This window comes from Belonocnema kinseyi, chromosome 1, assembly GCF_010883055.1.
Source record: "Belonocnema kinseyi isolate 2016_QV_RU_SX_M_011 chromosome 1, B_treatae_v1, whole genome shotgun sequence".
Lineage (NCBI taxonomy): Eukaryota > Metazoa > Arthropoda > Insecta > Hymenoptera > Cynipidae > Belonocnema > Belonocnema kinseyi.
In genome coordinates, this window is record NC_046657.1 from 114836538 (window position 1) to 114850278 (window position 13741).

At 29.3% G+C, this 13741-nt stretch overlaps 1 protein-coding gene across 1 annotated transcript in view; it reads right to left on the reverse strand.

Moving 5' to 3' along the window:
- The window catches only part of LOC117173237 (probable helicase senataxin), a 70245-nt gene extending 57614 nt beyond the window's left edge, over positions 1–12631 (reverse strand). Inside the window, exons 1-5 of the mRNA XM_033361700.1 lie at positions 12563–12631; positions 11344–11429; positions 7331–7444; positions 7139–7255; positions 5599–5860 (exon numbers count right to left, since the gene is read on the reverse strand). Of these exons, the coding sequence (XP_033217591.1) occupies positions 5599–5860; positions 7139–7255; positions 7331–7444; positions 11344–11418 (568 nt within the window). The 5' untranslated portion in view covers positions 11419–11429; positions 12563–12631. The remainder of the gene's footprint in view (positions 1–5598; positions 5861–7138; positions 7256–7330; positions 7445–11343; positions 11430–12562) is intronic.
- Between the last annotated feature and the right edge of the window lie 1110 nt (positions 12632–13741).

A 13741-nucleotide genomic window follows, 5' to 3' on the forward strand; every position in this document is an offset into this window, starting at 1 on the left:
AGCATAAAAAGAATTTAAAAAATCTGCCCGCTTCGCCGGCATATTCTTATCGCGCTCGCAGGTTTCAGCGCGCCTGGGGCGCGCGACTGTTGGTTCTTGCGCTTCGCGCTCGATAATGTATTTAACTCGCGCTTCGCGCTTGATAATATATTTACCTTGCGCTACGCGCTCGATCTTTCTGCATAGACTTTTAAAAACTACAGGAGAAAGTATCGACAACAGTAATTTTATGATTGTAATTCTCTTTTGTTAAAGCTCATTCGACTTTAACGAAAACATTCTCATCACGGTATCTCGTGCTTAGCACTCGAGTTTATCCTTGCAATTTTATATCATTCCCATAAATGTATATTATTATAATTCGTAACTTGCATTTGTATTAAAACAGACAAAGTTTCATTGTCCCGTTTAAAAAAAATGCGCATTCTTTTAGGAAAATTTTGTTATTAAACGTTTTATTGCAACTTTTGTCATTTATCCATAAACTAAATTTGCTCATTTCCAATGTTTTCTTTATGATTTAAACTTTACACGTACGGTCTACTGAGCAGCCTTACCGCTTTTTAACTTTTAAATTATGTATATATGTATATACATACATACATATATATTTTTTTTTAAATGCATTATTATATTTGAGGATATTTGAAATACTGTGAAAATGCTGCATGAAAAAATGTAACTTTTGGATTTTCCATTATTTTTTATGCTTTCAAAATTTAATTTTCGATTATCAAGAAAATTAAAAAAATTGTTATGATAGTCTTCTAGGGCATTTAGAAATCGAACTTTTTATTCTCTAGCCATTTTTTCATATCGTCCGTTAATTGGCTTAAAAGGTTCATTTTCGTGTGTTTTTTTGGAATTTTGTAAATGCTATAACTCTAATAATTTTTAATTTGATGAAAAAAGTCATTAGATAAATTATTCGATTTTTTAAATACTATGAATAACCGTACAGAGAATTCTTGAATTTTGAAAAAATGGTCTGAAAAATATTTGAAAGGCGCTCACTTTTTGAATTTGTATCCAGAATGGCTGACTAACGAACTTGACCTTATGATTTTTTTTTATATATTTGGGAAATCTTTTGTGATCATTTAAAATCGATCAAATACTTTTAATATTTGTTAAATAGTTTGAAACCTTCTCAAAAAAATTTTAATTGATTAACATCTTCGATATATTGTAAAATCCTTGAAATCTGGTGTTTTGTACGCTTTTTGAAATCTTTAAAATTTGTGTATTCCTTTAAAGTCTTTATTAATACTTTAAAATATTTGTGAAATCTTTCTTAAATCTTTTGTATGTGTTTGAAATCATTGAAATATTTCAAACATTTTTGAAGTCTTTTAAAAAAAATTTAAAATAAATGCCTTTTTTAATCTTAGAAATTTTTAAAGCTTTGAAATGTTTGTGAACTTGTAGAATCTTGATTGAAATTTGATGCGCAAGCCTTTTTGAATCGTGGACACCCGTAAAATCTTTATGAAATGTTAAAAATATTTTTATTCTTTTGAAACGTCTGAAATATTTCGAAATATTGAAAAATATTTTATAACCTTTTGAAAATTTATACTTTAATATTCTATGTTGACGGAGAAGAAATTAAAAACTTATGAACTTATTTACAATATTAAAGTCTGTTATTTGTAAATTTATACAATAATTTATACGCTCTACAAAAAGTACCTTGAAATTTCTTCATTTATATTTTGTAATGAAAAAAAAAAAATTATATTTTGATAAATACAAAATTTTCAGTAGCAAGATTTTTTCTAAGCAAGATGTTACTTTTATAATAGACTAAAAGACTCAAATTTTTCTTCGCATTTAAATTAATCAACTGGTTTAGGAGCAAAAAAATGTAAGGTTCAAGTGAAAAATCCAAGGAGATTTCCAGGTTTTCAAGGTTTAAAAAAAAATTAAGAAGAATCCCAGGTTTTCAAGGTTTTTAAGGTCACTGGACACCCTGAATATGAATGGTAGTTTTTTTTCATTTACATAAAATTCTTTAAAATTATCAGATTATTTTTCTTATTAAAAAGTATGTCTCCCCACGTGTGGAATTATCGAAAAAACACCAAAAATACATTTTCAGTATCAATTTGTATTTGAAACGAGCAAAATTAAGTAACTCTATTGTTAATTAACACTAAAAATGGTATTTCACAATAAATAAAAAATAACCATTTTTCTATATTTGCACTGCATAATTTACCTTTAAACAATAGTTTTGAAAATCAAAAATTACCAATACGGTTAATTTTAGCTAGTTCTATTAAAAATTCGAGCTTCTCCTTATATACCTTAATCTTGTTATGACAAATTTCACTTAAAAAAATAACAACTTTAGAGGAAAAAAACTTTTCTGGTTCAAAGTTCAACTGCATAGTTGAAAGTGGAATTAATTTGTTAAAAAAATTTTTTTTTTGGTTGGTGATTCATTATTTTAGTTCGCAAGTCTTTTTTCAAAATTCATCTATTTTCTTGTTTCAAATAATTAATTTTTTAACTGAAAATTTTAATATTCCATTTCCAAATTTCTGTGTTTTCTTGAAACTTTTTGTCTTTTGTGGTAGAATATTAATTTTATTGGCGATTAACTCATCTATTTGGTTGAAAATTCATGTGTTTTGTTAAAAATTAAGGTTTTATTGTTAAAAATTCGTTTCTTCAACTGAAAATTAGTTTTACTTTTATTGAAAATTGATTTTTTTAATTGAAAGTTTTTTGTAGAAATTTAATCTTTTAAGTTTATGAAAATTTGTCTTTTTTATGCGTAGAAAATTCATCTTTTCGGTTCAATATTCAGCTTTTGAGTTAAAAATTTATTCTTTATCTTCTTTAGTTGAAAATTCAGCTCTTTGGTTAAAAATTTCAGTATTTTATTAAAACTTTTTGTCTTTTGTGATAGAATAATAATTTTCTTGGTGATTAATTCATCTTTTGGGTAGAAGAATCATTTTGTTTGTTACAAATTGAAAATTAATTTTTTTTTTAACTGGAAGTTCAATTAGTCAATTTTTTGACAAAAATTTATGTCTTTTGATAGACATTAAATCTTCTAGGTTGCAAATTTATTATTTTAGTTAACAATAAATTACTTTGTTATAAAATTTAACTATTTGGTTGAAAATGAATGTTTTTAACCAAAAATGTAACTATTTCATGTTTGGTTTATCATTATTTTAGTTTTTTTTGTATTGAAAATTACTTTTTAAATAATAACTTAACTATTCTTCGAATTTTGAAAATTACCTAATCGGTATTGAGGAAAAGCGATAACAATGCTTTGAAATAATACTTATTTTGTTCACGAAAGTTCTCTAGAAATCTGTTTAAATCCCTTAACATTTTTGGATATCGTAAAAGTCCATTACAATATGTAGAAATTATTTGAAATTCCATGAATATAAATTAAATTTTTCTGAAAAAAATCTTTTAAATAAAATGCACATTATTTTCAAATATTACAAAAATAAACTAGAATTAAAGAAATGATTAATTTTAGTTAGATAGATTTGGAAAAATTCTTAATTTAGTAATTTCAATATTTGCAGGAATAACAATATTTTTTACATATCTGGAGATCTTAACAGTATCCATAAATATTGTGAATTATATACTGTTAAATTTGAAATAAAGGGGATTTTGTAATCTTCAATTAAAGATGGTTTATATATCGCAAATTTAGATGTAAAATTAATAAATATGAAATGGTTGAATTTAAAACGTCTAGAAATTTTTTAATATTACAAAATTAACAAATTATTCTTTCGTTAACTATTTATTTGTTTACGAAAGAATAATTTCTTAATAAAACGATGCAGAAATGTTCAATCGTACTTTGTAAATAAAAAAATTAATTTTTCTCAAAAATTTACACAGCGTGACTTAATACTAATGAGTAGATTATTTTTCAATAATTAATCTTATTTTTCCTTTCAACGTTAAAAATCGTGGGCTCACTAGGGAAATTTCTATTTAACTATGCAAATTTTTTAATTTAATCCTGAGAGATAAAACAGTTTAAAATTTTAAAAAATTATTTTCATATTTTGGAATAAAAAAATTCATTTAAAAAAGAAAATGTGTTTGTTTGAATTCGGACAAATCTTTAATTGTTTAATTGTAAATCTTTAATCTTTCAATTCTTATCAAAATTTAAACAAAAGAATCTTCAATGTGGATAGATAGAATCGCGTTTGCATATTATAGTTTTGAATAGATTAATTTTTTAGATGTAAAACAAACCATTTTATTTTCAAATATCGTGTGTTATTTATATAAAGGAAACACAGAGAAACAGAGAAAATGATTGTGCACCTAAAAATAATAGAAAAAGTTTTTAAAAAAGTCTAAAAAAAGTGGCACTAGTGGCATAAGTTTAAAGTTTGCAATTGTTAAATAATAGATGGTGCTACAACATATTTTTTGTAAATAACCAAAATGGCGGTGAACTTGGTCTCCTTTGAGTATGAAGGATACTAAAATATTCAATAACGGATATTTAAGAACATGAAAATAAGTCTGCAAAAAAAAGTTTATAGAAAAATAAAAAATGTCTTCCAAAAATGTAAAAGAAAAAATCGAATAAATTATAGTACAATATTGTCATAATTTTTATAATATTATTATGACCCCCCCCCCCTCCTTCCATAATAGCACGAAAGTTAATAAAATTCTGTAACTAATAAGCCCAAATTTAAAGTCAAATATAAATTTAATAAAAAGATATAGCAAAAGAATAAGATCAAATGTTATGTTTGTAAACTATTTTAAATGTAAGTTTCTAGAAAATTTTAATAAAATTTATTTCTACTAAAATTAATTAAATTATGCTAAATGTTTGTAAATATTTGGCAATATTTGAAATTTTGCATTTTTAGCACCAAGTTTGGCACTAGAGCAGAATCTTGGGAAAAAACTCTCAAATATTATAATAGACAACAATTCATATGAATTGGCTGATATCGAAAACCGTCAGAAAATCTTAGATGTCTATAAACAAGCAAATCTAAAAAAATATGTTCGAATTTTAGATGCCGTGTCAACATAGATGATTTTTTGCATTTCCCAGATTTTTTTCGCATACGATTTTAATGAAGATTGTAAATAATTATACCTAAAATTGTTTTTTATTTAAATTAAATTTATAATTTTTTGTGAACAAATGTAATATTATTTTAAGTGACATTTTCTATTTATTCAATATCAAAAGCTAGGTGTATTAACCGACTAATTTTATAAGCTAAATGTATTTAAGTTAAAAAAATTAATTTCAAATCAACACAAAAAACTAATTTTCAAGAAAACTGTTAACTACAGAAATATGAAGCTATTTTCAAAAATGAAGAATCATTAATATTCAATTTTATATTGCAATTGAAAAAACGTTTTTTTTCAATATCTTTTAATAAAATTGACATTTTGCCTTAAACTTGGGCTTATTAGAGGCTGAATTTTATTATCTTCTGCACTAGTATGAAGAAAAAACGATGTTAATATTATAAAAATGAAGATACTTTAGCAGCATCTGAAAAAACAGGCATGTAGATCATTTCCACCGGCAGTGAATAAATCAAAAAGACTTACCCGACAAGCGTTGTGATTTTTCAGAGCCACACCCACTTGCCGATAAATTTTCCGTTTGTTGTAATATATCCAAATTTGAAGAGTCCGTTTCTAGCTCCTGTTTAATATTTGCAGTAGGTGGAAAAGGACTAATAAGCACGTGTTTTTCATCTTCAAAAGATGTATTAAAATCAATACTCTGATGTCCAAAATCACTCAAAGAACCCTGATCTTCTGTTTTTATGAGTGAATCTTGATTTTCGTTTGTGCTGAGATCTCTAGGCTATAAAGAAGATTTTATTTTCTACTTGGTCTCTATCAAATTTCACTTAAATGCTGAATTTATAATAATTTTTTGTTGATAATTTAAAAATTCAGTACTTATACAAAACGAAAAGTAATTTTTAAATTCCCAGTATTATTTCTCTGCATAAATTGAAATTACTAGCATAATACAGAACGGAAATTCACCACAACATTAGATTTATTAAGTTGTTTTTAAATCGCAGAACTTGAAATTGCAATTAAAACGGGTAATTAAATTAATCAGTGACAAAAAATGAGATTTAAATCAAATTTTCGGGTTCTGCAAATTTTATTGTTTCTATCGTTTCTTGTGCATATTTCAGCCAAATTTATATCAAATTAAAAATAATCGTTAGAGAACTTTTTTATAAATTAAAAAAAAACTTTTTTCTTTAAATTTGTGAAATTATGATTTTTTTTACGTCCATTAATCCGCATACTTACTCTTCTGACAAAATATACTAACTACCCAACATTTTTTTAAAATAAATATGCACTATAAACTGTATGTTATTTGATTCGTGAACATTATTTTGTGTATTTTTTATGTTTTAAGGTTTAGAATAGATAAAAAAATAAAATTTTTACAACATTTTTGATTGAACCTTAAAATTTATATAAGTACATAAATATTAAATCAAATATAATTACTGCAATAGCAAATTACTCTCAGTGTTGTTTTTATATGTTATGACTGTTATACTCGCAGACTTTTCAATCATCGTTGACCAAATTGAGAATTACTAGCTTTAACTTTCAATTTTTCCCACGTTTCATTAGAGTCATGGTGAACTGACCCCATTGCCTGTTCACTGTAAGATCCAAGTCCTTTACCAGTTCCATCACAAAAATAAACCACGTGAAAAAAACCGCATGAATTTTTGTCGTTACAAGACGGTTCAAACTTAATTTTACTTCATCGAATAACGACATAATTTAGTATACACAGTGTTTATAGTGTATTTGTCTTTTACTTCTTGATTTTATTTATTAAACTATTATTATTTTAGATGTTTATTATTATCAGATTATTAAATTTAAGCAAAAACAGTAAATATACGGACTAATAAGCGTTAAAAAATCATAATTTCACAAATTCATAAGCATTTTTTTTTTAATTTATAAAAAAGTGCTCTAACAATTATTTTAAATTTGATATACCAGTTGAAACGCTTTAAAAGAAAAATAAAGGCGATGAGTAATATGAAAAATTATACTAATTATGCTGCATTACTTTAAGATTGTTTTTATTTACCTTGATTTCTAATCGATACTTATAGCTTTGTCCTATATCAATAATATCACCGTTATTCAAAGGTAAGACTTGGCCTGCTGTCAGTCTTACGCCATTGACAAGAGAGCCAGCTAAACTCTAAAAATTAAACAAACATTTTAAAATGTAAATGCGTCTTCTGTTTATAAACAGAAGAGATCAAATTGATCTTACTTTCAATGCTTCGATGAATAAACCATTTGAGCTGTGATGGAAAGTACAATGTTTTCTGGATATTGTTTTGTCGTCTAATACGATATCATTGTATGGTCTGCGGCCAACATTATACTGAAAAAAGTACAAAAATAGTGACGAAGATAAGTTTACGAAAAAAATAAAAAATTTTAATAATAGAGTTTAAGAATAGATTTCCACGCTTTGAAACCATTTATTGTCGGTCACTTAAATTTAAAATTCAAGATTTTAAAGCTAAATATTTTTATTATTCATATAAAAATTAAATAACTCAAAGTGATACCTTCCTGAATACGAGCACTTGGATAGAAATTTAACATTGCGACCAATGTACGATAATCTCTTAAAACATTCAAAATTCATCAATTTTAAGCTCAAAAGTTCAATAAAGTAAGAGTTTTAAACGTTAGCTTTTAGTATTAATTAAATTAGAATTAGAGAAAATAAAGATTCAAGACCCATATAGCCCAATCCATATATATTTAGACATATATTTACGCACATATATTTTACTAATATTAGGTGCGCAACTAAGTTCCCGCTGTTTGCCAATAGATGGCTCCAGCAGTAAGTGCTGGTCGATTTTGACATTTAAAACGTCATGAACCAATCTTAGACATATGGTAATAAAACCGTGTTGACACATTAGTGATTTTATTTTGGCGTCATATACTTTTGGCTGTGTTAAAATGTCTGATTTTGTGCCAAATAATCGTCATTTGCGGGAAGTGTTGATTCGTGAATATTCGGCGAAGCCGACGACGTAGAAGCATGACCGGGCAGCCCCCATGACTTTTTTCTCTTTGGGTTGCTGTAATGAATTCATTTTTCATCACCCGTCACGATGGGATGAAGAAAACCCATCTTTTTTTGCCACTGAAGCAGTTTTTCACAGGCGAAAAAACGACGCTCAAATGGCACAAATCATAAGGAACTCAAGTTCCTTGTTTTTTAATCATTCCCAACGCATGGTCCTTCACGCGGACGGTCGTTAACATTGAAATCATCGTCTTTGAAGCGACGGAACCAGTCACGGTACATTGTTTCACTTAGAGCAGCATCTCCGCAAACTTTTTGGTTCTCTCGATTCGCTTCAGTCGCCTTTTTCTTCGAATGAAAGAAGAAAATCAACACTTCCCGCCATGAACCGTCATGAACCAAATGGTTCATGACGTTTTGAATGTCACAAACGACCAGCACTTACTGCTGGAGCCATCCACTGACAAACAGCGGAAACTTAGTTGCGCACCTAATAAAAAATTTTTAAAATGGCTACAAACTCTGAAAAATGCATAGCAAAGTCGGGCTTCTCAATAAGAGCACTTTCCCTAAACCATGATTGAGCAGTACCCCAATTACCGGGCTTGTTTTGAAAGCGTCTAGACTAATTTCAAGACATCTCAATAAGAGCGTTCGGTGAAGTTTGATTTTTAATGACTCGTTTCGGTAACGCGACGATTTAAACAAAATATTAATAAGCGGTACAATGTTTGTCATTTATAGATCCGTGCAATATTGTTGAGCAATAGATGTAAGTTACAGGCATTATAAACCGTTTACGCGCTATACGAAGGATAAAAATCACGGAGAATCGATGCGCTCTTATTGAGAGATCTGCTTACGTTTCGAGCGAGCAGGCTTTTGAGTAGAGTGTGGGTACCACACTTCTCGGAAATTTCTTTCCCGACAGCCACGTGAGCGCTCTTATGGGAAAACCCGACTGTCTTTCCCTAGGGTTGTAAAACCGATACCACATAAGTTTGAGATATCATAAGTGGATAGGGGGGGGGGGCTGTTTTTTTACCGGGCACTTAAAGTGGTCAAACAAAGGGCCTACATACTGACGAAGGGAGTCAACGTTGTGCCGCTGCTAGAGCTATGTTCGAGAGACCTGAATGTGATAGCCTCAGATCTTAGAGGAATTGGGAAGCTAGTTATGGGATGGGCCTATTTTTCATTTGACAACGATGCCAACCTACCAGAGGGGGTACGTACACTCGTGGAATACTGCAAGGTACGGGGTCTTCCTCTTCTGCTGGGGTGCGAAGCTAATTCCCATCATACTTTGTGGGACAGCACGGACATAAACTCAAGAGGTAATGATCTATTGGAATACTTAATCACAACTGATTTAGATATTTTGAACACGGGGAACAAACCGAGATTTCATAACTTGGTCAGGGAGAAAGTCATCCAAATCACTCGCTGTACTGGTAGTTTAGAGACAATGTCAAGAATTGGAGTCTTAAACGAACCTACTGTCTCAGATAAAGTTCGAGATGGAATCTATCGTACCCGCGGGTTCTAAGTAAACCAGATATCCAAGAAGAACGGACAGGGACTAGTATTCCACTGAACTAAGGAGTTCACTCTCGGAGGCCATCATATTTACTTTTGAAAGTAATTGTCGACCCACAAGAGTCTGAAAGGCTGTGTAAGCACGCTGGTGGAGCGGGAAACTCGAAGAGCTTTTGCAGGGGAACCAGAGAGGAATAATCCTCCGCTTAAGCTCTTCAATCAGTTTCCCCTGACTTAAGGTAAAAGTGGTTTGAAGAATGAAGACGAGAACTAATTTAAATATTTGGTAGCTAATTTTAAGTGTGGAATCAAACGTAAATACGATTTCTCTTCTTCATCGGCTTCAGTGAAGAAACCAAGGCCATATTCCCTTTAACTGATTCCAATAGCACTATAAACGGAATATTTTCCACTTGTCTGTGTCTTCATAAAGTTCTAACAAGTTCACTCAGACATACATGTAACAAAGTTAAATAAGTTAGGACGTTTTTGTTATCTAACTTCTACAAGTATATGAAGGGAGATTCGAATAAGTAAAATATTAATTTATTATATCAACTTTTATTATTAATAATCTTTTACACCAGCGAGGGAGTGACCCACATATCAGAAGTATGGTGCGGTATGTGAGACAGCACGTCTATATTTACAAAATAAATTTAAATAGTCAATCATTTTTATAGAGCTGGGAGCTACTATATTCATCGACTTTTCTTGCTGCTTGAAGTCTCCAACAATTACTAAATGGAAAACTTATTTTAATTTTTCCTCAAGTGTATTTTAAGGAAAAACATGCAGAAGATGCGTAGTCACTTTTTAGGAAATGAGATAAAAAATCGGGAAACGGGTCACGTAACGCATTAATTCTATGAATTACAAAATTGAATAATTTACCATTTTTAAATGTTACTAAATTAACTAGAATTGTATCAGTTTTTTTTATTAATAATGAATAAGAATTAGTAATAATTAATTTAATGACATTTTGAGCGCTTTACGGTCTCAAAAGATTTCCGGTCCAGTGAAAAAATGATTTAGAAACTATAAACGTAAATTGTCTCTCTTAATATACATATACATACATACATACATATATATATATATATATATATATATGTGTGTGTGTGTGTGTGTAATCGAAAAAAATCGATAATTTTAAGCTCGCTCCTAAAAGATTTTATTGGGCTGGTAATTGTTTATAATTTTTTGTAATTCCCAACATTTACACGTAATTACTGTCAAAATTAGGAACTTCACATCCCTATAGAGGTGTGCCGTTAGAACCGTGTAACGACAAAACAAAATTTTTCACGGAGACAAAAAACGTTTCCATTATTGCAATTTAAGGTTCCAAAATTTGATAAATCTAGAGAAGAAAGTATTGAAATCTGAAATATTGTGTACACATATTATGTTATTGCTTATCGCTATACCTACTTTATTTTGTACAATACAGAACGACTTAAGATGCTTAGTTGAAATTTAAAAAACCTAATTTGATTTTTTTTTCGGATGAAATGTTTGTAAATTCCCACGATAAAAAAAATCTTATACACAATAAGACATATTTTGAAAATCTTTATGGCTACACGTTTACTTCGCCAGATATCAAATTTTTAACAAAACTTAAAATAAATTAGTGTTATGAATAAAATAAAGAAGTTAAAACATTTTTATCGAATTGATAATCTTACCGATTTTTGTTCCTTTAAACATATTTGTTGATCTCCCTGTTTCTTTAGACTTCTCAGTACGAATTCCATTTTCATCTATTTTTAGCCTAAAAACAGATGTAGAATATTATGCGTTTAATTTATGTTGAATTGCATTTGCAGTAGTATTAAAAACTTTGAAGATATTTTTAAAAAACGAAGGATAGTTTCAAGTCGATCTTTCTTGCTAAACTAAATGACATTACAAAGTAGAAGATCAAGAAATCTAAATAAAATCATCAACATCTGTGAACACGGCATTTAATTTGTATTTCTCACGCATTATACGGATTAAACCACTAAAAACTCAACTTTTTGAGAATATTTCAAATATAGTTCAGTTGGGTTTTGAAATAATCTCTTTGGATGATCAAATTTATGTATACAGAAAAATGTGACTGACAGAAATCACCGGAATAATTCTATAATGTACTTTTTCTCAACAGGCCATAATTTTCAAACAGGAAGGAATGTCCAGACATCGAATCATGTAAAAACGTATTTTCTTTCTGTGCAAGATATAAACAACGATATTTCTGTTTAACTTCCTTTTAATAAACAAAAAGTCGGAATATATAATCAGTCACGAATACATTCTATTAAACAACTAATTTAATAATATCAAAAAATAAGTTAATTAAAATTCTCTCAAAATTTTAAACAGTATTTTTATAATTAAAATGTTTTGAAATTCGAGTTAAAAATGCTCGACTTCATAAAACATGAATTTCGCCAGTCTTTCAAATCTATTCAGTGACTTCTTTGAATAAAATCACTTGAGTTACAAATTTTGTTTTTTCGTTCGAATTCAATTTGAAAATGATCTTTATTATCGATGAAAATTTTTTTATGCAACACATGCGTGAGATGGGCACTTTAGACAAATATTTTGCGCGGGGTAACTTCTAGTTTACTGCACGATGAAATAAGTTTGTGGAAAGGGTTCACTTTATCAAAGCCCAAATGATCAAAAAGCGCTTCGCGTTCCTAGTCCCCGAACGTGGAAACGTTATCGGGGTAAACATTAAATTTTACGTCTTTGAGAAACGTTTATTTGTCAAAGCGGTCAAAGTGTACCGAACTACCTACATAACATTACATTTTTTAACTCATCTAGACACTCGAAAACACTCGAAAAATAGTATTTTTTTAATAACTTTAAATCTCTTTTTGCCTATATTTTTTATTTCTTGCCACTTACTAGTATTCCAGCAACACCAACAGTCGAGTGATGGGATTATGATTCAATAAATGCATGGTCTAGCCACGCACCAGTGGTGTCAGGCAGTGACCCCAACTTTGGCATGTAGGGGTACTGCGCTTGCGCTAGCTTTGCGAAAGAGGAACACAGCGCGGCTTATTATTGCCATGGTAACGAGTTGTCGCCACGTGTTACTCTCAAGCGGCCCAGCGCAAGCGCAGTACGTCTCCATGCCAAAGTCGGGATCACTAGTGTCAGAAAAGGGATATCTCTCCCTGGTATGCGCAGTAGGAAAGGGGTGCTCTCCTGCGCAGTGTCTCCAGAACGTGGGATTTTTCGGCTCCCACCACTCTCCCATCTGGGAGCGACACATTCAAACGTAGTGTATCGGTGAGTCGGCTCTGTTAAATGCTGCGAAGCCCAGCCTCGTGTAAAGCCGAAAATGCACGAGCAGGAATCCGAGCTCTCACGAATGACGATCTAGCTGCTCCTCAAATTTATTCAGGTTTTGAAATCCCGAGTTACCTTAGAACCATTAGGCTTATTGCAAAGAGGCAAATATAATTGACTTTATGTAAATAGATATAGGAGACAAGACTTCTGGGTTTAAAATGTTTCAAATTTAGTGCTGCATGGCTCAGTCATATTTTTAGTAAACAAATGATTTTTAACAAATAAAAAACAAATTTTCGAGAAAATAGTTAAATTTTCAACCTAAGAAATTACTTTTAAAAATACATTTTTTAACTTAAACGTTGTAGTTTATACTGAAGTTTGCAGTTGAAAAATTTAATTTTTAAACCCAAATAAATTCAATTTTATCAACAAAAGAACTTAAGTTTTATCTAAAACAAATTAGATTTAAAGAAGAATAATTCGCCAATAAAGAAAATAAATTTATAACTAAAAAGAAAATTTTTCAAAAAGAAAAATTGTAAACAAAATTTTTTTATATTATTTCGTGATTTCTCCATATTATATAATTTTAGAAAAAATAAGGAATTTAATTCTTATTAAGCCTTCTTGGTCAATTTTGTTGCACCATTTTTTATGTTTATTTTGGTTTGTAAAATTTGCTTTCAAATTTTAGTAAGTTTACGAGATATCCAGAAATTTTTAAATGATTAAAAAATAATTCAAACTTGCAAAAAAATCAGGAAAAATTTGAATAATTCTTAA